The sequence below is a fragment of the Microtus oregoni genome, unplaced genomic scaffold (assembly GCF_018167655.1).
Source record: "Microtus oregoni isolate MIOR12 unplaced genomic scaffold, Mior012 000001F_ref0000356, whole genome shotgun sequence".
Taxonomy (NCBI): domain Eukaryota; kingdom Metazoa; phylum Chordata; class Mammalia; order Rodentia; family Cricetidae; genus Microtus; species Microtus oregoni.
Window position 1 is genome coordinate 11,793,563 of NW_024543060.1, and position 27,382 is coordinate 11,820,944.

Consider the following 27,382-nt stretch of genomic DNA (forward strand, 5'->3'; position numbering starts at 1 on the left):
TTTTATATGTTATTATTATTATTATTATTCAGTATATGCCTGTTTATATTCTAATGGGAGAGAGTGAAGGATGTGGACGGCATGGATAGGGAAGTTAGAAGGACCAGGGAGAAGTTAGAAAAAGGGAAACAGTAATCAGAATGCACTGTATGAAAAAAAATCTATTTACAATAAAAATAGAGAAAACCTAGGACTATGAATGATGAATACATAGCCTTCAAAATATATGTGTGTATATTACACAGCATTTGAAGGACTCTGTATTGTTCCTGCATAGTAAAGAGTAGTATAAAATAAAAGTGTTACTTCTTGTATATATACCTGCTGTGCAGTAGCTATTCCTTCTGAAGTGAAACCCTCCTGGATGAAGGAAGAAGTGGGAGGAAGCTAATGAAGATGAACGAGACTCAAAGAAGAGTCCCTAGAGTGAATACTTATCAGGGAAGAGAAAGTTCTGTTGGGGACTACACACAAGCTGTGCAGGGAGCTCCAGGGATATAGGTTCCATGAACTGTCAGCCATGCTGGGGTGGGCTTTTCAAGGACTCATAGCTTTGAGTCACCTGCACTTTCGAAAGTAACTCAAGTAAACCCACTGGCTCACCAAACTAGACTTCAGTAGAATGATTTCTTTGATTTGCTGGTGGTACCTGAGCCTGGAGTGAATAGATAATTGACCCTGTAGCAGCATCAGCATCTCAGGATAAGGAAGCCAAAGGGCTAATAGAAAATGATTGGATTATGAAGGGCTAGATGGCATGTCTCCCTTCCATGTCTGGGATGGTTAATACCAACTGTCACCTTGATGAGATCTAGGATTACTTGGGAGACAGGCCACTGGGCATTAAGTGAACTGGGGAGAAGACCTGCTTACTCTGGCTGGGACCATTCTCTGGGTGGCAGTCCTGGACTGTATAAACTGGACAAAATGAGATGAACACGAGCGTTCTTCGCTCTCTATTTCTTTACTATTGATACAAAGCATTCAGCTACCTTGAGGCCCTGATGTGACTTCCCTACAAACAGCCCCCAAAGGAAGTGGCACAATTAGGAGGAATGGCCTTGTTGGAAGAAGTGTGTCACTGTAGGGGTGGGCTTTGAGGTCTCTTTTGCTCAAGTTTCCCTCAGTGTAACAGTCAGTCAACTTCCTGTTGCCTGCAAGATGTAGGACTCTCAGTTCCAGCACAAGTCTGGCTGCACACAACCGTGATGATAATGGACTGACCCTCTAACTGTAAGCCAGCCCCGATTAAATGCTTTCCTTATAAGGGTTGCTGTGGTCAGTGTCTCTGCACGGCAATAAATCCCTAAGTAGACGGTAACCTTGAACTATGAGTAAAGTAACCTTTTCTTTCCTTATGTTGGTTTTGTCAGAGTATTTCCTCAGAGCAACAAGAAGAGAAACTAAGATAAAACCTTTGTACACAACATTATTCTTTCATGGGAAACACTTAATATGGGTGGTAGATGTTTTCTTTCTTTACTAGATCTTATTAACTTTTCTTTTTAATACTCCTTTAGCTATCCAGGATCCACTGGAACTAGCCTAGAACAAACAGCAATGGGCCTTCAGAGATCCTCCCCTTCCTCTGTGAGAAAGGTTTTATTATGTTTTGCTAACTTTTGAGTCTCTTATAGAACTGAAGAGGCATCTGGAAAACAGAAAACAGCAATTAAAGAGTTTAAATATGTACAACACCCTACAGCAGGCAGAGAAAGAGCATTCCTAGAAGTTATAAGGTGTTGCATATTTTTTTAGTGCCAAAGGTGAGCTCCTCCCTATGAGCTGTTGGCCAGGGAGGCTTCCTAGACCCATAAACTCTGACTACTGTCACTGCTGCTGATTGCACACTAGAACTGGATGGTAAGACTCCACCGCCGATGACACCACATGCTGTGGTCTACGTGGGAAATCAGGCTTGGACAGAGCTGACCGGCTTTCATCGCGCTGAAGGCACGGCACAGTCTGCTCAGTAGAATTACAAGTGACAGTCCTGCTTGGTATGGGACTCTTCATTCTGCACACATAAACAAGCCTGGCAAAATGTACCCATCAGTGTAATAGTAGCAGGACAACAGTTATGAATGCAACTGTTTTCCTTTTACTTAAGGACTGCCCACAGCAGTAAACCCACATCTGGTACTCTTCTTAGTCAGGGCGAAGTCTATGAATAAGCAAGGCATAGGTCCCGATACAGAAGTAACTGCCTCCGTTCTGTTAAATGGACATTATGGGCCTGTCAAACAACCTTCTAAATGTTTAAGCCTGCAGATTATTGCTGCTGTAGGCCTCAGTTATTCATGTAGGCAAATTTCATTTTTACGGTGGGTTTATTAGAGACAACCAATCAAGCTCATAAAAATGAGTGACTGTTGCTGTGGTACTGTGATCCAGGCTCAGGCAAACACAGAGAAGATGACAAGACATTACATCATTCCCAACAAGGCTCATGGAGCATCATCAAAGGGGAGTGAAAAAAATTAACTGCCAGAAAAAGGGGTAGGGTTGTAGTTACTTCCTCCTGAGCTAACCATTTCTTGCTGGGGGGAGGAAGGAGGCCCCTCCCCAAGCTTATGATAGCAGTGAAGAGGGCACTAGAGGGGACATTCTCCAGTGGAGTCAGTGAGTAACAGGAACTCAGGCTCCTGGGATGCAGTTTTCATGAATTACTGGCTACTCTGGGCTGTGCTTTTTGGTAACATAACTGGGTTTGAGTCACCCATGTTCCTGTAGGCCCAAAACAGCCAGAACTGGGTGGAATCATTTCTTTAATCTGTTATGAGCGATCCATCTAGAGTAAACAAATATATTCTCCTGTATTGTGGAGTTGGGGGGGGGCAAACAACCCTACCTATGACTTCTTATAATTTATTAACTATTTATCCATCTAATTCCTTAATATTTAAAAAAAAATCTTTCAGCATAGTCTTTGTATTTTCATATAAAGCGGCAGCTGACTGCTACATTATATACTGATAAATATAGTGTGGCTAATACCTTCAACAGGCTTTTTATAACAGTTTTAAGATTATGTTCATATTATGAAAACTGTTTCTGAGGTATTGACTGATAAGCTTGGAATAAATTCTGCTTTCTGGACAATACTTCCATTTTATCTTACTGAAATAAATATTAGTCTGAACGTTTTCCCACAATCACAGGTACTATGACATCTTCAGATTTTTTTAAAAACAGATTTCACTGAATTTTCTACAGTTAAAATTCTTGTGCATGTTTCATTAATTTAGACCTCATTTTCTTAGTTCACTGGTGCTATAAAAGAAAAAGCACTGCCAAATGATAAAGTTGTATATAGAGTTATACAATAAATAAAAACATTCTTCCTTTTAAAAATACAGGTTGTAGCAAGAATATTTAGATTTTTATTGCCTGATGTAATTTATAGTCACCTAACACATTTCCCAGACAACCTCTAACTGGAGGCCTGGTGACATCAAGTGTCTAGCAGAGGTAACAGCATTACACAGTCTCACTACCACCACCAGCAAAGAACTTATGTCCTAGTCTTTTATATCTAAGTGCTTAAATTTGAATGTGTTTCCCAAATTTATGTTAGAAACTTAATCCCCCCACTATGCTCATGCAGATAAAATGAGGAGGTGGGCCTGTAGGAGGTAACTGGGATGAGGTCAGCAGAGCTAGGGAGCTGCTTTATAGAAAGATGAGAGAGAGGCATGAGTTAAGCTAGCAGCCCTCTTTCTGTGTGATGCTTTCTTCCTCGTTCTGATACAGCAAGAAGCTTTCATCTGATGCAGACTCAACAACTAAGAAATATGCTTCTGCACACACTCCTCAGTCTAACACAGGATGTCAGTAGCACAGTACAGACTGAGTACATCAAGGAAAGCTGATGTCTTTGACTTTCTGTTTAATATTTAAAAACAAAACTCCAGTGATGGACAACTACTTGCTAATGGAGATCAAGTAAGAAACTGGAACTGCAAAATGGTGGTCGATCACATTATAATGCCAAAAATAATAAATCTGAGAAAAATGTCAAGCCAACTAGATAGCAAAATGGCACAAACCTGGAATGTCTCGACAAACTGGAGTACAGAACTATCTTATTAGTAATAGGAAATACTTACTTATTAAGATTATAGAACACTTGGCAACATGAAACGGGCAATTAGCACTGCTGATGGCCCAGGAATTTCACCAGCTAGCGATTCTAACTTAGGAAGGGATGAAGCAGGAAGTTACAGCAGAGAATGAAAGATCAAGGCTATTACTTACACTTCAATTTTTAGAGGCTTTTCTCTTCCCTGGAAACTTACTCATTTTAAAATTTAGATAATGTAAAATACATAAATTAGTGGCCCATGTATGATACAGTCTTAAGAATAATTTCATTTATCTATATATAAGTGATTGGAAACATGCATGATTAGATTTTCTATGCACCTAGATATAACTGCAATATTTAAATAGAATAAATATAAATGACTAACCATATATAACTCCAGAGCTTGACATCATCAGTGGCCTTCAGTTAACCTTGGCCTACAGTCATGGCAACAAAATAAGCAAACCACTACAGGGACAGCTGGGTCTACAGCCGTGGTATGGTCTATGGAAGTTGTTAATCTATCTCTAAGGTGGAGAGGGAAGGTCAGCAGACCCTAGCTTGGGAGTCCACCCCACACCCACCGGCAGTAAGCCGGGCAGGGAGACAGGGAACTCTAGATGTGTGGGGTATGAAAGGGCAACTGCAAGTGGAACCCCAATGAGCAGCTTCCTTGAGCTCATCACCTGTGATGTCTTTCTGAAAGTCAGCTTGCTCCTGGTAGGTAACTATGACCCCTGTTCCTTAGGGAAGCCAAATAAACACACTGGTTTCCAAAGTTGCTCTAGTATGTTGTTGTCTTTTGATCTAGTTTTAGTGCCCGATCTAGGGCAACAGGCAATCAACTCCCCTCAGGAAACAACACAACAAATCTAGTTAGACTCTACCGTTAGCACTAAGTTGAACTACACAGACGTAGAAAACCTGAATCAGGTTATGTGTTTACCAAGCAACTGTCTCTAAACAAGCTATTTCTAGTGTTCCTGTCAGGAGTCTGCAGATATTGTGCTAACGACATAAGCATGCAGCCGCTGTGAACACACCACTCTTAGTGTCGGTCTGTGTTAACAGTGGTGAGTCATCCTAAGGGCACTCAAGGTTTACTGCAGTGCATCAGGTTAACTGTGTCTTCAGAACACAACACCCACACACTGACATCACACTCAAGTGATATGGATCAATGACGTAAATCCTGTCAGGATCAAACATTAAGGTCACAGAGGTTTGGAAAGAAGTCTACAAGTGGCAGGGCAGACTAGCCATCTGCCATGTAACAGTCCTAGATCAGGGCTGCGGTGATGGAAATGAAGGTGCTAGGTCAAGCTTTTCGTTTAGTTGCAGATTTCCCATGGAGTGGACGCTATTACATTGCACGGGAGTGTCTATGGTTTAAGGTCTGGATCATTCAAAACATTTGACTACCAGTCAAATGAGATACATGAAAAATGGCCTCTGCGGCCTGGCAATTTAGACGAATCTGCAGATTATGCCCGTAGTTATTAAGCATTTTCTATAATAGGTTCTGCGTGACAAACCCCATTTAGATTCAGATTTTGAACATGACACCAGGACCTACAATTCAGGGTCTTCTTCCCACTCTCAATTTCTTCTTTCCTGTAATGTTTTTAGTTTGATTATTATATTTAGATATAAAGATGTTAATATTTTGTGGTTGCTGCAGGATTAAAGATGATTTATTATGAGTAGTCAGCTTGTAAAGTTTTAAAATAGCTTCGCAAAATATGCTTAGGGAATTGAAATGTCTTCTGAACACGATGGAAACTCCTAGAAGCTTGACACAAAGCGTTTGCATCCTGCTTAGGCCCCTGGGAAAAAAAATGAGTCATGCTCACCCCAACATTATCTTTTCTTCAGCTTGTGCTCTCTTCCAACACCCTCAGTTCCCAGGAGGATGAGAAAGTCAGGAGACGTGTGCTGCAGGTATCTAGTAACCGTGTGCTTTACCATCATCCGTCCAACTCAGACTGACTTGAAAAGCTGAGGACCCTATCCACACCCGGATCTAATTGTTTTGGTGGCACTGCTTTAGCCTGAGTTGTATCTTATCAGGATATTATAGGACGGAGGGTGTAGGATGCACAGGGCCAGGGATTAAGGGGATGATGAGATGGCAGGCATCAGCAAGCACACTCATGCACACTCACTCAGACACACAGAACAAAAATATATTCATCTTTTTTAAAGGTAAAAAGGCTTTCCTTAGCTCTAGGTTTTTGTTTTGGTTTGTTTGTGTTAATAGCTAACTACCTGAGAGCAGCAACTGTAAACAGCTGTTGTGGTGGCTGTCTGCACAGTCCTTCTTGGGGACGTTAGGCATGCTGAGAACAGCACTGCTTCCATTCCTATCAGCTTTCTCTAGGGGCTCTAGGTCAGAGAGTCACTTGTCCATCTTTGTATGTCATCTGTATCATCTATGCTGTCTCATGTACTACCCTGTCAACCCCAATTTCTTCAAGCTATCAGGACCATGAAATAAAAAGTACATTAAAATCTCCACATGTTTATGGCATACTAAAGACTGAGGAGAGGTAGTTCAAGATCTTACAATGAGAAGAGGAGGGACAGGGTTTCATGTCCCTGTCATTGCCTCTAGTGTCAAAAGTCACCAGTTCAAATGTCAGCAGTCTGGGAAGCCTTGTTTATGTGGATCATTTATGATGAAATTGAGCAGAGAAAGTTAACTGGTCAGGAACACATTTATAATCTGGTCCACAGAACATAATGCTTTCTCTTTCCACACACACACACACACATACACACACACACACACACACACACACGTATATGTGTATATGTACACATGTGTGTGAATATGTATGTATGTATGTGATCTCCAAAGAAAAGCACTCCTTTTTAGATTAAAAAAATTATGTATATATGTGTTTGCATGTGTAACTGTATACCACATGTATGTGATTGCCCATGAAAGCCAGAAGAGGTCAGATCCCCTGGAGCTGGAGCTTGTCATGAGCCACCATACAGCCCTGGGAACTGAACCCAGGTCTTCTGAGGGCAGTCAGTGTTCTAACTGCTGATCCATCTCTCCAGCCTTCAGAAGTCATTCTTACACTTATAAACCCTTTCAGAGATATTCTACAAATATTGCAGCAATTATATATTCTTTTAAAAAACTATAGTTTTTTATATATAAGTCTGCACCTTAACAGTCTTAAAGCTCTTTTCTTGGCCATACAGAGATGCCTTGATTTCTATAGTTCATTTGGCAACTCATCTAGCTGTTGCAATATACAGTATTCCATGTATAGGATAAATAAGCAGATGCAGAACTGCTAGATGAAACAGAAGTCATGGTTCTGACATCACCAAATGAGCTCAGTGTTTATAATCATACATATTCTCATCAGCATCCAACTTCTTGATATTTGCCTATCTGAAAGATGAAAATATTTCACTGTAGTGCAGTTTTCATTTTCTTTTCCACCAGAATGAAGCAGCTAAACATTTAAGATATTTAACATATTTACTTTTCACTGTATTGATAAATGTTCCTGTTTTTGTATTTTATTTGTAGGGGTATTATAAAGCGAAGAAGGTAGCTCTTTGTAATACGATACAGATACTTCTATCTTTGTCTGCTACATTTGTATTTTCTTGTGGTCCTGGGAAATTGGACCCATGGCCTTGACATAACACACAATGCCCCATTTCTGAGCTAAATCCCTAGCCTTCTGTCTTTTACCTCTCGCATACAGTTATTTTCCTCCATTCCTGAGTCACAGGAGGACATAAAGGAGCACTACATCTTCCCCTAAATGTTATCTTTTCTTCTCCCTGTCCCATGGACGTTAAGTCTTTCAGGATCTGAACTTTTATTCTTAACCTATTTTCTTTTAGACTAGCTCATTTGTATCTCATGACTTCAAATCACTCACTGACAAATTTGTATCTCTCTTCTGAGACCTTCTGAGCAAAGGCAGTAAAATCAAAAGATTCTCTAAACTTAATATGGTCAGAAATAAAATTTGTTTTCTCATTTTTCTCTCTCTTGCATTCTTCAACATATAAATGAAAGGCAGTGCCACTTACTTGCCAAAGCCACCACACAAGCTGTCGGCCACCCTAGCTTCCTGCTGCCACAAAGTCTGCAGTCTCACTCTTACTCCTACTGCTCTGGCTATTTCTCCACTTAAAATCCTCAGTGATCCCCTCTTCCTTCAGGTAACATCTGAAACATGACGTATTTATAATTGCTTTGTTTCCTGCAGCACTCAGGTAGCCCAGGATCATGTGCATGCTAGCAAGTACTACACCAATAAGCTCAGGCCTAGACTTGATGTTTAGTGGGAGAACTAAACCCAGATTCTCTCAACTCTCTGATAAAGCCGGGGGTGGGGGGGGTGCATATGATGTGGCACCTATGTAGAGGTCAGAAAACAACCTTGTGGAGTTGGACCTCTCTTCCACCTTTGCACAGGTTCCAAGGACTGAACAAGTCTTTCAGGCTTATTTAGCAAGTGTTTTTACTTGTGTGGCCATCTTGCTGGCCCCTGAAAAAAAATTTAAACATTTCCACTATGAGGTAAGAAAAGGCCAAGTAAATCACGTAGTGGGTATCCTTATGAAGTATGCCACAGCCCCCAGCTCTGTTTGTAGGTTCCTGTCATGCATGCTAAACATTCACTCTATCACTGCTCTAAATGTGAAGTGATCCGTATGGCTATAATGGCATTTGTAACATACATACGCGGTACAGAAGTTGTAAGTCTAGTTTTCAGTCATTCTCCCTTGACCCTTGTTCTCATCATACCTTGTCTGCCTTCTCTCATCTGGGTATGCTCCACCTTTAGAAGGAATATGCTATTCCTTCTGCCTCAGAGATATTTTTCTACTTTGACCCTCCTTGTGACTGCTACTACTTCTTTAAGCGTCAGCTTTTCCAGAAGCACTCAATTACTTCCCCAAGCTTGTTTTTAAGCCTTCCACATGCATTGGGTATACCTAATTCCACAGTAGGGCTAGGCTTTGAAGCAGGGCCCAAGTCACTCAAGAATGAGTTATCTATCCTTCTGAACAGCAAAGAGACTTAGGGCAAATTTTATGTCCACAGGAAAGAATGTGCATTCAGCAAAAATGTTTTATGTGTCCTGGCAAGTGCCCGATAATTGGAGCCTGGGTATTAAGGTGAAGAACTGCAACAAACTGTGACTTAAAAATGTTTAAGAACAGCTGGCATCTCACTGAAACAGCAAAGGGATTTCCTAAACATGCTGAAGGACACGACAGAAGGAAACAGAAGGGAAAGTCAAAAGGAACTCTTAAAAAGATTTATCTTTAAGGATGAAAAATAAAAACTGTATGTGCTTACAACTGAAGTCTATAAAAGTCAATCAGCATCTTCAACTGCTACTGGAAGGTTTGGGATGAGAGGATTCTGTGAATGTTGTGAGTCTGACAGAGAGAACACATTACACTCACATCTTCACCACCAAACTGGATTATTTTGTCATTTTGGGGGTACTTGTGATATAGGTATGAATAATTTGCATTAGTATTGATTTTGCTTTATTGATAGAGATTTAAGGTCAATTTTGTTATATGTATAAGTGTTTCTGATTTTGATTAAGGTATTGTGATTGTGTAGTTCATTTAAATATGTACTGTATAATTAAGAAATATAGGTTGTTAATGGATAATCATCGATAATAGTAAAGCTTGTAGTCATGTTAGTTAGATTTTCTAGATATATAGAGATATATTTTAGATAGACATTCTTCATGTCTTTCAAAGATTACAGAATAGGACATTTTAAATGTTTTAATAACTGAGGACTTTTCATGACAATGAGACACTCTGCTCCTGGCAGCACCAATGTACTTCAAGAGGAAGATGGGCATCGAAGAGGCACCTTATGGAGTTTGATAGCCATTTGGGCAAGAAACTGCTCTTGCCTGGACTATTGCATAAACTGGACACAGAGAACCCGCAGAGAGAGGACTACTGAACTTGCCTAAGGAGAGATGATCTTTCGGGGTTCCTGATTCATAAAAGAGTCTGCGAGACATTCTGCAGGACACAACAGATAGTGACTGAACTGCCTTTGGAATTTCCTGCTTTATGGAAATGTCTGCTGGATACCATGGGCCTGAAGGCTGAAGATGGATGCCCCAATGGTACAGAGGAACTTTGGGTGACTGTCCAGGTAGCGAGATGTCTCTGTCATTTCTAGAGTTTTAAAAGTTGCTTTTTTCTTGTTTGCTTAGGTAGTATTGTATCTTTCTGGAGTCTTTGATGGAGTTAAAAATAGTTAGTTATAGTTTTCCTTAGTTATGATAAAGATTATTGTAACTTTTACTTGATAACTGTTTTGTTATATGTAATTGTGCTATGTTAAAGTTAAAGCCTTTTTTTTTGTTTAAACCGAAAAAGGGGAAATGATGGAGGAAGGTCATTGGCTAATAAAGGAACTGCCCTGGCCCATTTTATTGGTTAGAAGATAGGTGGGAGGAGAAAACAGAACAGGATACTGGGAGGAAGAGGAAGTGAGCTCAGAGACTTGACAGCTCTCCTCTAGGGAGCAGATGCCTGAGAGAGACGCCATGCCCCGCTCCCGGCATGAAGCTACGACCCAGGATGGACTAGGCTAGAATCTTCCCGGTAAGACCGGTTCTCACAGATTATTAGAGATGGGTTGATCGGGATGTGAGAATTAGCCTGTAAGTGCTAGAGCTAAAGGGCCAAGCAGTGCTTAAAAGAATACAGTGTCTGTGTAATTATTTTGGGGCATAAGCTAGCCGAGCAGGCGGCCGGGGTGCTGGGAACCCAGCCCCGCTGCCCTTATTACTTCATACTTGTGAAAACAAATGACATTTATGTTGTCTTAACTCTATAGCCACGGGGCATACATCATATTTCTCTGGACACAGGAACAGGCTTGAGATGAAGTCACACATAATGTTTGCTGACATGGTAAAAGGAAAATGGAAATATTTAATATGAATCTTGAACTCGATTCACATTCTATCATGAGGTGACTGTGTCTATAATCTCAGCATTTGGGAGACAGAAGCAAGAAGATTGATGTGAGTTTGAGGCCAGTCTGGGCTACCTAGTGAGTCCTAGACCAGACTGCTACAGAATGAGGCCTGCCTCAAAACACATAGATTTCAAAAAGATGAATCCTAAGTCAGTTGCTGAAAGAATGTTTTTTCCTATCTCCATGAATGTAAAAAGGTCAAAAAGCATCAAAAACCCAACATTCCATCAAATTATGTTACACAAAGAGAGAAACCAGGAATGATACTGTGTCCTGGAACAGTGATACAGGGGATAAGAATCAGATTATATAAACTCATGGTTATTCCAGGGGGGTTGGTGATGGCTCAGTGGATGTTTGCTGTGGCCTTGGGTTTAGAGTCCAGCACTCATGTAAAAAAACCATACACAGAGTATCTATGATACTCTGTCTTAGTTAGGGTTACTATTGCTGTGATGAAACATTGTACCCCAAAGCAACCTGGGGAGGAAAGGATTTATTTGGCTTACACTTCCAGAACGTTATTCATCAAAGGAAGTCAGTATAGGAACTCAAACAGGGCAGGAACCTGGAGGCAGGAGCTGATACAGAGGCCATGGAGGAATCCTGTTTACTGGCTTGTCTCCCATGGCTTGCTGAGTCTGCTTTCTTATAGAACCAAGGACCACCAGCCCAGAGATGGCCCCACCCACAAATGGGCTGGGACCTCCACCATCAATCACTAATTAAGAAAATGCCCTACAGGCTTAGCTACAGCTTGCTCTTATGGAGGTATTTTCTCAATTGACGTTTCCTCCTCGCAGATGACTTCAGCTTGTGTCAAGTTGATATAAAACCAGCCAGGACACCCAGATACGTTTTTGTGAACAAACAGAAAGGTTTATCTTTCTTCTTGAATGCCAAGTAGTACTTTCTTGAGTCAAAAATTCTGGTAGAAGTTACCATGATATGTAAAGTTAAAGGAAATCTCTGTATTTATAAAACAGTGTTCTTCTCAGCAGGGGATTCTCCTAATGGGACCGTCTTTGGGAAGTGTGGTTTTTAGTTTTAGTAAGAAAGATGATCTCCATAGATATTATTTCATAAGGTTAAAAACACACCAAAAGCATAAAATAAATCTGCAATGATAACCTAGGCTGGAGAGGATGTGAAGTAAGGCAAACACTCATCCATTGCTGGTGGGAATGCAAACTTGTGCAATCACTTTGGAAATCAGTGTGGCAGTTTCTCAGAAAATTGGGAGTGAACCTACCTCAGGATCCAGCAATATCACTCTTGGGAATATGCCCAAAAGATGCCCAATCATACTACAAAAGCATTTGTTCAACTATGTTCATAGCAGCATTATTTGTAATAGTCAGAACCTGGAAACAACCTAGATGCCCCTCAATGGAAGAACGGATAAAGAAAGTGTGGCATATCTACACATTAGAGTACTACTCAGCAGTAAAAAGCAATGTCATCTTGAATTTTGCATGCAAATGGATGGAAATAGAAAACACTATCCTGAGTGAGATAACCCAGACCCAAAAATATGAATATGGTATGTACTCACTCATTAGTGGATTCTAGCCATAAACAAAGGACACTGAGCCTATAGTTAGCGATCCTAGAGAAGCAAAGTAATAAGGTGAACCCAAAGAAAAACATATATGAAAATTGGAAGTAGACAAAATCGCCAGGCAAAAGTTGGGAACATGGGGGGGGGTAGGAGGAAGAAAAGAGGGGAAGAGGGGGAGAGGAGAAGGGAGAAGAGGAGGGTTAGGGAGAGCTTGGGGAAGTGAGATGGTTGAGATGGAGGAAGGATGGATATGGGAGCAGGGAAGAAGATATCTTAATTAAGGGAGCCATTTTGGGGTTGGCAAGAAGCTTGGCTCTGGAGGTGTTCCCAGGTGTCCATGGGGATGTCTCCAGCTAGGACCCTGGGTAGTGAAGGAGAGGGTGCCTGAACTGGCCTTGCCCCGAAGTCAGACTGATGACTATCTTGAATATCACCATAGAACCTTCCTCCGGTGACAGATGGAGATAGAGATAGAGACCCACATCAGAGCACTGGACTGAGCTCCCAAGGTCCAGATGATAATTTTTTAAAGCTTTTATTTCATCAATACAGCCAGGATCACCCTCAAACTTTTCCAGATTGACAAAACATACTTAATAACTAAAGTCTATGACTTTGGGGTTCCTATCTGCCCTTCTCATTGCCAGAATTCTTTAAGCTCTTTCTATAAAATATAAAACACAGACATTTTTCTTGCCCACTCTGATTTATAGAAAATGGACAGACTACTGTTATGAATGTATAAGCTTGTTATATTTCTCTTTTTCTTCCTATTTTCTTTAGATGTCACTAGTAACTAGTTTTCTGTGCACTCAAAATACCATATGGTTCATCATTTTTCTGAATAAGTGTAGGACCTTAATTTCAAAGGAAAAAGTTTAAACATGTGAATAGTCCATTGAAAGTTACGTGAGATAGCTTGTAATTTATACAATCACAATCAAATTTGCCAAAATTATCCAATTATGTAGAAATTAAGAGAACCTGCAATTTTAGAAGCAAAGATGCCAAAATTATTTTCTATGCATCTGTGTTCCTCAAGAGCAGTGTTTTCCTGGAGCTCATAAACAGTTAATTACATTAATAATTTATAATAATTCTACCTTCAATTATACCAAGACTCCAACAAAAGTTTTCAACCTCCCATCTTTTAGAAGGAAAGGGTAGCAGACAGGACTCTGCTGTGATCGTCCTCTAGAACGTCCATTGCGTCCTAGAGTCCTTGGTCTGGCTGACGTGCTCCAGGCAGAGCATCCTCACAGCTCAAACGCAGCACTATTTCATGCAATTCCTTCATTTTCTTTTTATTAGAAGATCATAAACTCCACAGGGGCATGGGGATGAATTCTATCCTGTTCACCAAAGTTTTGGATAGTGACTCCACATATTCAGTAATATTTTATTTAAATTAAATGGATTTTTATAAAGCCACCTCTAGGCCATGTTTCTAGACTTACTAATTCATTCAGTTTAGTCTTTCATAAAATGCAATCAGAATGTAGGCCCCTTGGAAGACTAAATTATTTTGAGTATGCTCTCTTTACCATGGTTGAATTTAAAGGTCCTTTTCTAAATGTCTTCTGCTGGAGAAGGAAGCTTCCTAGCTGGCAGTTGAAGAGAAGGGCATTTTCCAAGCATACCCTATCACAGAGTGTCCAAATGCAGGAGGGAAGCCGAGCACAGTGTGGGGATGCTCACCCCTTGTCCTCTGTTTCCTGCTTCCAGACATGATGTGTCCAGTGGCTCAAGCTCCACTGTTTGTCTTCCCTGCCATGCTGGGCTAGGCCAGACTCTGTCTGAAACTGCGGTTGTTGGAAAGGAACTAAGACAGTTCGCTACTCACGGGGTCACAGGCGCTGACTTCAATGGTAGATTTTCTATTGAAATATTTCTTAAGAGTTATCAAAATTATATTTAGTTTCTGAAGTATCTTCTTTCTTCTAACGCACTGAAGCCAATTACTATAAATTAAAAACTCTAGTTGCTGATTCATCACTGAACCCCAACATGACTTGGTTATGGTAACTACAGCCAATGAAAGAGGGTTCTCAATGAAGGAGGTGTGTCTCTTATGAGTCTTTCTCTTCTCCTGTCCTTTTCCTTTCTGTGTGGGATGTGGACAAGGTAGTGTGCCATCTTGGACCATGCAGACTAGGGCAATCTCTTAAGGTGGTAGAGTAACAAGGTCAACTTTATGGCTCACAGTGCAGAAAGACTCTACCTGCTACTGCCTGCCTCTGGGCCACCTTTGTGAGAAGGGAATAAAAGTTCACACTGTTTGTCTTGGTTTTCTATTGTTATGTCACAATGACCAGAAACAGATGTTTTTTAAAGACATTAATTAGTTCACAGTTGTGAAATTCAGAATCTGGCCTCCTGTGACTGGTTTCTCTGGCCAAGGTCCCACAAGGCAACAATCAAGGTGTTAGATAGGTTATATTCTCATCTGGAAATCACAGAGGAGGAACAGGGTCTTAGAATGTTAAGTACGAGGGAGCCACTTTCTTCTGGTTATCATCTGAGGCCACAGTAAGCTCCTCAGACTCATTCCAAGTCTTTTCTGATCCAGACTTCCATTTTGAAGGCCAGCAGATAAACTCATGGCCAGCTCTTTTCTGGTCCACACTTCCACCTTGAAGGCCAGCATATGAACTTATGGTCTTGGTAAAGCCCTGTCATGCTTCTGATGTCCTTACCTTAGAAGAGGTTTGTCCTCTTCAAATGCTCAAATGGTTAGGTAAAATTCATCTGGAGCTCTTAAAAGTCAACTGTACACAGACCATAACCCAGTAATCATTCATCCAATTCAGTTTTGAAGATAATATAATGTTTATACAATAAATACAAAAAAGGGACAATGACCTTGGACCATCTTTGAATTCTATAACATTACTTCTGGTCTCTGCTACTCTATTTTTTTTCTTTTTGAAAAGGATACCCCCCCCCCCGACGGGGGACGGGGAAGTAAACAAGATCTCCTTAGTAAATTGACAGCATGGGTGAGGAGGGAGAGTGGTAGGGGAGTAGTGACATAAGGAGAGCAGTGGGCAGGAGAACATGAGGGATCTTGACGGTCAAGTTGGGTGAAGGACTGCTGTGGGATAATAATGTTCTTGTACACTATAATTTGTCACCCATATTGGTTTAATATGAATAGCCAGGCAGGAAGTATAGGTGGGGCAACGAGACTTGGAGAATTCTGTGAAAAGGAAAGGCAGAGAGTTAGTCACTAACCATACACAGAGGAAGCAAGATGAGAATGTCTTACTAAGAAAATGTAACAAGTCATGTGGCTAAATATAGATAAGAATTTGGTTAATTTAAGTTGTAAGAGCTAGTTAATAATAAGCCTGAGCTAAGAAGTCAAACAGCTTATAATTAATATAAGACTCTGTGTGTTTATTTGGAACTTAATGGCTGTAAGCCCGAGTGAAACTTTTGTCTACAAAGAACAGAGAGGGAGAGCCAGGAAAGAGATACCTTAAAAGATGGAGCTGTTATGAGGTTAGCAAGAAACCAGACACTAGGAAAACTCCCAGGAATCCACTAGGATGATCCCAGCTAAGAATCTAAGCAATAGTGGAAAGGGAACTTTAACTGCCCTTCCCCTGTAATCAAATTGATGACTACCTTAACTGTCATCATAGTACCTACATCCAGTATCCGATGCAAGCAGATGCAGAGATAAGCACTGGGAGAGAGAGAGAGAGAGAGAGAGAGAGAGAATATTATGAGCAAAGGGGCCAAAATGATGATGGGAAAACCCACAGAAACAGCTGACCCAAGTAGGTGGGAGCTCACTGACTCTGGACTGACAGCCGGGGAACCTGCATAAGACCGAACTAGGCCCTCTGAGTGTGGGTGACATTTGTGTGGCTTGGGCAGTTTTTGGGGCCACTAGCAGTGGAACCAGTATTTATCCCTAGTGTATGAACTGGCTCTTTGGAGACCATTCCCTATGGAGGGATAACTTCCTCAGCCTAGACACAGTGGGGAGGGCCTTGGTCCTATCTCAAGTGGTGTGACAGCCTTTGTTGACTCTCCATGGGAGGCCTGCCCTCTCTGATAAGTTGATTGGGATCAGGCTGGGAGAAGGTTGGGGGAGCAGGAGGACAAGAGAGAAAGGGAATTGGGATGGTATATAAAATAAGATTGTTTTAAAAATAAAAATAGTAAGAAAAAAGAAACTAAATTAACTTAATAATTGTTGCATATTTACATATATAAAATTTGTATTTTAACATTTGCAGTTTTTCAGTATTAAATAAATTTATATTGGTATGTAATCACCACCTCCACCTGTCTTTAGCTCACAAAATAACAGCTCCCTATTGCCCCTTCCCTAGGCCCTGGCAAACACCATTGCATATTATGTCTCTATGAATATGACTACTCTCAGTAACTCAAATGACTTGAATCATCTGGTATGTGTGCTTTTGTGTGTGGCTTATTTAACTTGACTGCTATGTACCTTTGAACCTGAATGTTAATATATATCAGAATGCCTGAGGTTTGCCAGTATGGTAGGAGAATACACAGGAAAATATATAAGCTATTAACATTACTCATTATAATTAAGTGGTGAATATAGTCAATTCAACTTGCCTATATTTTGCTTCTAAATGTAAATGTTGCAATGTTACCCTAACTCAGTTGTAAACAAAATTATTTCTTTTGAAAAGTAACATTTAAATAGCCTTTGGAGAGAATGAGAACTATTTTAGTATGTACTCCGGGTGAGTCACAGTCACTCAGTAGAAAAAAGGGAATGGTGTAATGCCACTGAACTGCTGGGTACTTCTCAGGACCCCAGTCAGGAAGCCAAGGCAAAGGATGGCTGGGAATGCTGGCCTGGGTTACACAGCAAGACACTGCTGCAAAAGCAAAGCACCACAGTCCGGGTGTAAGCGGGCTCTCAGCTCCTGAGTAAGGCAGAGCTGGAGAATTCGAAGGTGACTCTGCTCAACAAACCAGCACTGGCCTCAACACTTTCTACACGTGGAAGACGATCTGTAAGAAAATGGCAACTTTAAGTGCTCTCCATCCAGGTAATATCTACAGTCCACCATTTCCATACTTATATGAACACTTTCACAAACAGTCTGAACTGGTACTCATACGAAGATGCCAAGGCTCTAAAATATTCCCAACTATAACACGTCCATCTTTGATATACAACTATTAGCAAAGCAAACAAGTGCAGTAGTATACTTAAAGATGGTTTAGCAAGGACTGCAGGGGTGGCTCAGTGGTTCACTTGCTGCTCCTCCAAAGTATCCAAGTTCAGTTCCCAGCACCCATATCTGGTGACTCACAACAATCTTTAACTCCAGGGCATATGACACCCTCTTCTGTCCTCCACAGGTACCTGCATACATATAATACACACACACATACACATACATAAAAATAAATCTTAAATGTTTTCACAGTTCATTTAATATATCAACAGAATTCTAAGGAAAATGGCAGTTTTTTCCCTCAATCAGATAATCAGATGAAGGGATAACATCTCTTTTTAGTTTTGCTGTGTAACAGCCCTGGCTATCCTGGAACTCGCTTTGTAGACAAGGATCCACTGGTCTCAGCCTCCTGAGTGCTACGATTAAAGGCATGCACTACCACATCCAGCTGATAATTTCTATTTCTAAGCAAAATGGAAGATAGCATTTCTTGGACTCTTGCGGTAAGCAAGATTTTACATACCAGATAAAGTCAGCATCATTGTTTGTCTCCCTGTAAGATTCAGACATCTTAGTGTTCATTAATGAATGGCGGGTATTAGTTATTTAGCGCATAGTCTGCTGATGAATATTCTCTGAGCAATAACCGTTAACCAGCTCAGGGACTCTGTGAAATATGCCTCTGCATAGGTATTATTGTTAAATTTAAGATTCTCATTCAGAGTATGTATTCCCATCATTAACTAAAGAGGTCTCAGTATAATTACAGACTTTATTCTGGAATCAAAAATTTTTAGTTATTGTAAACACCAGAATTCATCTAATCAAACTAGTTTTTCTTAGAAGAGCTGCTTTTACAGTACCATCCAAGCAGAATACAAACACAAAAAAGGGAAGATGCTGGTATAACTGTAACGAATGACTTCATTTACATGCAGTCAGAATAGCTGGGCATTCTTTCCTGAGTTAAAAGTCAAAATCTACCTCCTTACACTGGCTGTTCTCTCAAAGAGCACAGAAAACACCATATTCAAAGTCTTCTCTTTTCAGGTTTCATGGGTCTCTATAGTCATGTTCGTATGTTCTGGCTTAAGTTTCTTGGGAAAATCCCAATTTGTTAATACCTTTCTTCAAATATGTTAACATGACACTATTTAATCTACATAGCTCATCATCTGTCTTGAATTTACATTTCTATTTTTGAACTCTAAGACTTCATTCATTTTTCTTTTGAAAATGAGATTCAATAAGATGACTCATTTCATTCTAGCCCCGCTAAAATAAGCAGTTTCTATTTGTGAAGTTAAGTCTTCCTCTCTTGCCACTGACTCTCAAGCTCCTCTGTGTATGTGAGTCATCTCTGCGTGATGCAGAGAGCACCCCTCCTACACGTGTTGATAAGCTAGTAGGCAATGGTGAGCAGAGCCCCAACTCTGACTGCAGAAGTGGTGTCTGCACTAACGCAAACATGTTTTCAGCAGAGAAGAGTCGGGAGCACAATTACAGCTTTAGGAAGACGACTTTCTACATCACTGTGCGCCTTGAAAAATCATCACACTCAGCTCTCACTAGCGACCTCAAGATAGCTCTTGCACACGGACAGTCTAGACCTGCTGGGCTGTCGTCAAGTATGTCAGGCTACTCTTCCACAGAAGCAGTCTCCCTACTCTTTGAGCTCTAGTTCATCACCCTCCATAGTGTTAATGGTGCTTTGATCATGCACAGGGCTCTGTTCATTGTTCATGAATTTCACAAAGGAATATAACAAATTTTGATCACATCTGGCTCTCACTCCCTTCTCCCCAACTCCTCCTCCTCCCCCTCCAGTCACTTTTCCTCCTCCACTTTATTGTTATCAATACATGTGTGGACGTAGGGCCAACCATCAGAACAACCTAACAGGAGTAGTGTGTAGAGGAAAGTAGTCACGGGGACGGACTGCCCCGGGATCAAAAGTACAGCAGCATTAGGAAACTAAGCAGAGTCTCAGAAAGCTCAAGGTAAAATGCACGTAGCAGCACACACCTATCATTCCAGCACTGGCAGGCCAAGGAGGACAAGCAGATGATCTCCACCTTTCCAGACCACTAACTCCCCTCAAGCGTTCTTCCACATCCTCACAACAATAAAGTTTAAGTTCTCAGCAGCTCTATGAGTCATTTCAAGAACCGTCAGCACTGCAGCTCCATCCCCAGTTGTACTCCCCTTTACACGACTTTTTAGCAAGTCTAGATCCGTGGTTATTCAAATAATTCAGGTCACTCTTTTCTTCTGCTGCTGTGGGATACGGCTGCCTCTGTCTAAAACACCTTGAAGCTCCTTGTCTATCTTGTCAAATGCCAAAAGGTAGTTTTCTCGAAGACAGTTCATGTGTCTGGGAGGAAGGTTTGCTGTTCCTCACTACTGCTACAGGACCTTTGTGGTGTGTTCTTGTAGCACCACATGCACTAAACGGCCTCACTATTTATACTGATAGAATTGTTCTCTTTTTCTTTCCTTAAATAATAAACTGGTCTGTCTGGTTTTGTTTTAGTGATGGGGTCCAGCTCAGGGTGTTATAGGTAAATGCCCGATCACTAAGCTACATCCCTAGCTTTATTACATTATGGCCTTAAAGGAGAAGAACCATGTCTTGATTTTCCCCAAATTCCCAGGAACTAGCAAAGTACTTCAGGAGATTTAGTAAACTCACAAGGAAAATGTGACGAGTTATTCCCCCCACCCCATGGATGTGTGCTGTAGTAGAAATGGTACTGCATTAAGTTCTATCCATCACTATCTCACAAATTATGAACCTTCAGTCAAAGGTGGTGATGATTTAGATCTCTAAAGTTCTTTCTATGAATTCTTGTTAGGTAATAAACTTCCTAAAGAAGTAATTCAAACACTTACTCATTTATGCTAGACTTTCATCATTCCTTACATGCTCCTGTAGAGATTTTCTATTACGACAATAGCTAAGGCCACAAGGAATCTCTTTTTTCTTTAAGCTTTACTGCCCTGATTCTCCTTCCTTGAGACTTAGTGCCTGCTTCTCTCTTGTTGCTACTCTATCTCCTGTCTATAGCTCCATTCCGGGAAATAGCAGACACTTCTGATGGTAGAGGAGAGGAGACGAGACTGAGCGCCCACTAAGCTTTTCTCCTGTGGTCATCTCTGCAAACCAGTCTTCGCTCACCACTATTCCTTTCTCCTGTACACCTGATGTCCTAGTTACTGTTTCTATTGCTTCGATTACACACCATGACCAAAAAGCAGGTTGGGGAGGAAAGGGTTTATTTGGCTTATGCTTTCAAATCACCGTTCATCACTGAAGGAAGTCAGGACAAGGACTCAAAACAAGCAGGAACCTGGGGCAGGAGCTGATGCAGGGACCAGGAAAGGTGCTATTTACTGGCTTTTTCATAATAGTTTGCTTGTTCAGACTAGAACCCAGGACCACCAGGGCAGGAATGGGTCCACCCACAATATTCTAGGTCCTTCCACATCAATCTCTAATTAGGAAAATGCTCCACAGCTGATCGTATGGAGCCTGGCAATTGTGGATAGATGAAAACATACAAAAGGAGGAGAGCGCTTTTACTGTCTGGATCTCTTTGTTCTTTTTCCCTCATTTAAAAAACTCTACCCAATAATTTTAAAATAAAGTTTCCATTTTTATTACCTATTGTATAGAGAAAGGACTGTTTTCCAGGAAAGCACAGAAATGTGGCCTTGTACAGAATGCTCATGTGGAAGTTAGCACCCATCAGGATCTGCGCACAGCTCTCCTGGACCTGCAGGACAGTGTCTCTGCTAGAGAGTACAGTCAACTGAAATGAGTTCAGAAGAGACATGGCCACAAACTAACTCCTAAAATATAAGCTGTTTACCATTCAGGGTCTGGCTATAACTGGGATTAGCAGCCCTTGTGTTTTAAAGTATAATAAATAATCTATCTTCATCTGCTAATGTATTAGGGGAATCAATGCCACATTAATTCAAATGCTTCGTTGATGAATAATATTTATGGACAACAATTTGAAAGGCATGTAATTAAGATAAGAAGTGTAATCAGGACTTTATATTCAATGTGGGTCATAGTGAAAACATAAAATTCTATTGAAGAAAAGTCAGTAAAGATGGCCAAGCTATACACACACACACACACATAGTGAAAACATAAAATTCTATTGAAGAAAAGTCAGTAAAGATGGCAAAGCTATACACACACACACACACACACACACACACACACCACACTGTTTATACATCCTCCTGCCTGGGTTCTTTCAAGAGTATAACTTCTTATTTGTGCATCACCTCAACAGTTGCTCCAATTGTTTAAACTGATTTAGAAAATTTCTAACACATGTTAGCTTTCAAGTTTTATTTGTGCCTACTGAGTTAGCTATTTTTCTAGAAAGCGGAGTTAGTATTAAGAACTCAACAGTCAAGCCAGGCTAAGTAGAGGGAAAGGAAAGGGGCACGAAGAACCCTGTTTTTCCTGTGGCAGTTATGGTCGATACTAACAGTGTGCACAAGTCCTTCACCCTCACCAAAGTATGTGGTGCCTCACCTCCACAGGTTCTTTAAAGCCATGACTATTAGTTAGAAGTCCAAAAACCAAAAGAGATACAAAGAAATGTAAAAAATACAAATCCAAAGTTCAGGTCTTAGTTGAAAAGGTGGAATAAGCATTTTCAAATTTAACATACGCATACATAATTTCAAACACAACTGAGAGGAATGTTGCATGCAGGTACTTGGTAAGTCGGTCTCAACAGCTGGTATCAAGGGTTTCAGAGATGGGGCTTACCTTCTATTAACGCTTACACTGCAGCACTCACTGAGTACTTTAGAGGTGGCAGGTCCAGTTGAAAGTATACATATGCATACTAGTTAATGTGGTGGTCTGGATGAAAGTGGTCCCCACAGGCCCATTGGGAGAGGCACTATTAAGTCTGGTTGGCGGAAGTATGTTACTGGAGGTGGTCTTTGAAGTCTCAGAAGCTTAAGCCAGATCCAGTGTCTAACTCTCTTCCTGCTGCCTGCTGCTTTGGATGTATAACTCTCATCTACCTCTCCATCACCATGTCTGCCTGCATGCCATCATGCTTCCTGCCAGGACGATAATGGACTACATTGCTGAACTGTAAGCCAGCCCCAATGAAATGGTTTCCTTTATGAGAGTTGCTGTGGTCACAATGTCTCTTAACAGCAATAGAAACCCCAAGACAGTTAACTCAAAAGTTCCTGTTACTGATGGTGACATGAGCAGTGCTGATAAGACATGTACTTACTGAGCTTAAGTAACCTGTAGCACTTGTAGCAAGCTACTAAGGAACAGCTAATGTTTAACTCAGCTTCTCTAATTCCAAAGACAGTGACTTTTTGGCTGGCTGGCTGGCTGGCTTGTAACAACAGACACTCACACTCTATCGCAGTAACAGAGGACTGAGTGAACACTGGGTTGCTGGCATGGTTGACTTGTTGGAGGATAAAGGGGCCATCTGCCCCATGATTCTCTGCTGTCTCTAGTTTTGGTGGTAATCGTTTGCTGGTGATTATAAGAGAGACTCGAGTCTTCATATGGCATCCCATCCCAACCCTTTCTGTACAAATGTCTCCTTTTTATGATTTTAGTGACATCACCTTTACCAGTGCCCTTTCTATTGCCCTCATTTTCATATATAAACACAATTCTCATCAACTGGAGGTGGTTTTGTCCCTCATAGGGTATTTGGTGATGGCTGGGGAGATTTCTAATCATGTATCATGGAGAGTAAGAAAAAAATAGCTAGCAGGTAGAGAACAGTGTTTCTTACCAAACCCACTACAATTCATGGGATGGCTCCTGACACCTGAGAAAAAGCCAGTCCAGAAGTGCAAAGGGGGTGTCCAGAAAAGAAAGACTACAGTAAACCTGCCAGAACATCTGAACTGAATTTGAAGGAGCTGGGTTTGAATAGCCTGGAGCAAGGGGACATGGTGACTTCTAGGACAAAAACTCCTGCTGACAGGACAAGGCAGGTTTGAGAAGTAGTTAACAAGGGCAATACTGTGTTGCCAGCCACTCATAGTGCACGTCTTTAACCTCAGCACTAGGGAGGCAGGGGAGATCTCTGTGAGTTCAAGGCCAGCCTGGCCTACTGGGCGAGTTGCAGGACAGCCAGGGTTACACAAAGAAACCTTGTCTCTGAGACAAGGGGAAAAAAAAATCTGAGGGAACTAACACTGGAGGAGAAATAAAACCAAGAATAGAAAGCAGAACTGATCTTCTGAAGACTAAAGAACCTGGCTAGGTTCACTTATGTTTTCTGATTGAGGACTTGGACTCTGGGATAGTGAAAAAGGGGAAACCACGATGTATGGGGTGGTACCTACCAGACAGAGAAACCATGGACTTGTTTCTCTGTTACAAATGTAGCAAATCCCTCCTCTTACCTGTGATGCACTGAAACTGTCCATCTTCTCTTCTTATTGTAAACGCTTCCCCTGGGTTCACTTGGACCAGGATAACCTTAAACAATGGAAAAAGAATTCACTAAAACTATGAAAGAGCAAATCAGTCAATAAAACATAAGTCGCTAGTAAGAGAGCAGATGTGAGCTATTTAAACTTAGAAAACTCGAGATTATACATTATGTTTGTTTTACATTTCAAGAGGGCATAATCAGGTCAGAAAGAAAGACAAGAAAAAGAAGTTAATTGCAAATTTACTAAGAAGCAAAAACTTCCACTCAGTCACAAAGGCAGAGCCAGCCTCACAGTTTGTGGATAACACACACGGAGAGTAATACTCAGCACAGCACAGTACGTAAGCCTTGATAAATGGATGGACCATGAGTAGAGCACACTGGAATTAGGATGAAATCTTAAGTTATATATGAAAATGTGAATCTAATTCCACCATTCATAAGTAAGATATATACTAATTTTATATTTGAATCTTGATAAAACAGAAAACTGGAAAAATAAAATTTACAATGATTATGATAAAATTCTTATTTTTTATCTGCTCAAGACTGATTTATCTCCTAAATTCTACATAAGACAGTATAAGATTCTAAAAGAACTCCATGTTACACTACTCAAATAGTCAATCAAGTGACCACCTCACTATGTCACCAACTATTTAGCTCTCCCTTAGATGGGGAATTCCAGGAGTCCTCAATTTTCCCATTATTGTAGACAACAGAGAAGTGAACACTTCATGTATGTGGTCTCTTCTCTCTAGTTAGCTTGGTTTCCTTATGACAGAGACTAGAAAACAAATTCTGCTGCCTGAAACCCCATTGCCTTTAAAGAACTTTACTATGTCACAGCCCCCCACACAGTCTGTAAAAACACCCTTCATTGCTTTCTGAGCATTCTACAAATCATTGTTCTATAATCTTTGATGCCATGACAGATTTTAATTTGCATGTTTTTCAGTGACAGAATCAAAGGAGGGCTTTTGTTCATGATGGACAAACAATCTACACAGAGTAACATGCCCTCACTAAAAACTTACCATCTTTGATTTCATGCCTATGTTTTATAGTAAAATGCCTGATTATGTCACATTACCATTATTTTCTGGGCTTTCAAGTGTTCCTAGAAATTTGTATAAATGTAATCTGTATAAATTACATATTAATAAAAAAAATTACATATTAAGAATATATATCTTGCCGGGCGGTGGTGGCGCACGCCTTTAATCCCAGCACTCGGGAGGCAGAGCCAGGCGGATCTCTGTGAGTTCGAGACCAGCCTGGTCTACAAGAGCTAGATCCAGGACAGGCTCCAAAACCACAGAGAAACCCTGTCTCGAAAAACCAAAAAAAAAAAAAAAAAAAAAAAAAAGAATATATATCTTACTACATTATGTTGCAAACATGTTCTGACCTTGTTTTCTCCTTTTACTTTACCAAAATTATTTTCCATGCCAGGCAGTGGTGGCGTACACCTTTAATCCCAGCAACTGGGATGCAGAGGCAGGTGGATCTCTGTTAGTTCGAGGCCAGCCTGGTCTACAAGAGCTAGTTCCAGGACAGGCTCCAAAGCTACAGAGAAAACCTATATCAAAAAAAAAAAATTCTTTTTCTATTGCCAGTGTTGTCTTTTACTTTTGTCATATATCCTATTGTTTCTATATGTAATTTCTCTCTGGTTGTATGGTCTAGTTACAAGAGCCACTAGCCAGATATATATATATTGATATATAATATAAATATTAATATATAATAAGATGTTATAATACACGGTATAATATGATATTATAATAATATAATATAATGCATCTATATGCAGACTTTATGCTTATTTCACATTGACAAAGTACTCAGGACATACCGTGTAAAAATATTACAATTAATTTTGCCTGTCTGAATTTTTAAGGTGACTATTAAACTTTTTACATGAGTTTCAGCTACTTTTCCTGGTCATTTTCTATCATTGAAAAAATTCAGGGGCTGGAGAGATGGCTCAGTGGTTAAGAGCATTGCCTGTTCTGAGTTCAAATCCCAGCAACCACATGGTGGCTCACAACCATCTGTAATGAGGTCTGGTGCCCTCTTCTGGTCTGCAGACAGAATATTGTATACATAATAAATAAATAAATATTTTAAAAAAAGAAAAAAATTCAGACAAAATATGTCCTAAAAACTGTTTTCAGCATATTTATAAATAACACAGCATCTTAATAAATAATTTGTAATCTTTCACAGTAAATAAAAATATTCCATTAAATGGAACAAAAAAGGTCAGATTGATAAGGCTGTAAATCTGGCCATATATATAAATTAATGGGAAAAATACATATACCATATGTATGTATACTACATATACATTAATTCAAAAAACATTTCTAAGGTATAATGCTCTTTAACTTCCTTAATACACAATAAAGACACCAATTATAGCTTGCAAGAGACATGAAGATCACAGATTAAAAGGAAAAGGTAACAAAATAAAAAGGCAGAATAACAGAAAAAGATGATGCTGAGTGGTAAGGAAAACATAAGGGGAAGAGGTGCCAATAGTACAGCTCAGTGAACAGGGCTTAGGGAGCTTTGCAGAAAGGGAGACAGGAAGATTGCATTTATTTATGTATAAATGCAATACATGTGTTATATATGCACATATATAATATATACATGCATGCGCACGCACACACACACACATATATAAATCTCTAGCCTTTGTAGTGCACTTCCTTGGCTACTCTACTAGTCTATTCCAATTGTTGAATCCAAAAACACAATGGATCTTGTCCCAGTTCTGAAGGTCAGAAGCTGAGATCATAGTGAAGGTGGAGTTGTTCTGTTCTGGGGCTCCTCCCTCTGTATGTATCTGAGTCTTAATTCCATCCTCCTACAAGGAAACCAACCATGTTGCTTTAAGTCTTACCCCAGTGACATTATTCTTAATCAAACCTGTTTCAAGAATTTGTTGATCCTCAAGTTTTCCAGCTATCCATCTCTCTTCTTTTCAAACTAGTGTTCCAGTAAGCAATAGCTTCGTATTCATACCCTGCCCCACGAATAATTTATATACTATTTTCTAGTAGAGGC

At 40.3% G+C, this 27,382-nt stretch overlaps 1 protein-coding gene across 2 annotated transcripts in view; it reads right to left on the reverse strand.

Moving 5' to 3' along the window:
* Fndc3a (fibronectin type III domain containing 3A) overlaps positions 1-27,382 on the reverse strand; it is a 134,472-nt gene that overhangs the window by 65,443 nt on the left and 41,647 nt on the right. For both annotated transcript variants that reach the window (XM_041666568.1, XM_041666576.1), the window contains exon 3: positions 24,273-24,348. In XM_041666568.1, the coding sequence (XP_041522502.1) occupies positions 24,273-24,348 (76 nt within the window). The remainder of the gene's footprint in view (positions 1-24,272; positions 24,349-27,382) is intronic.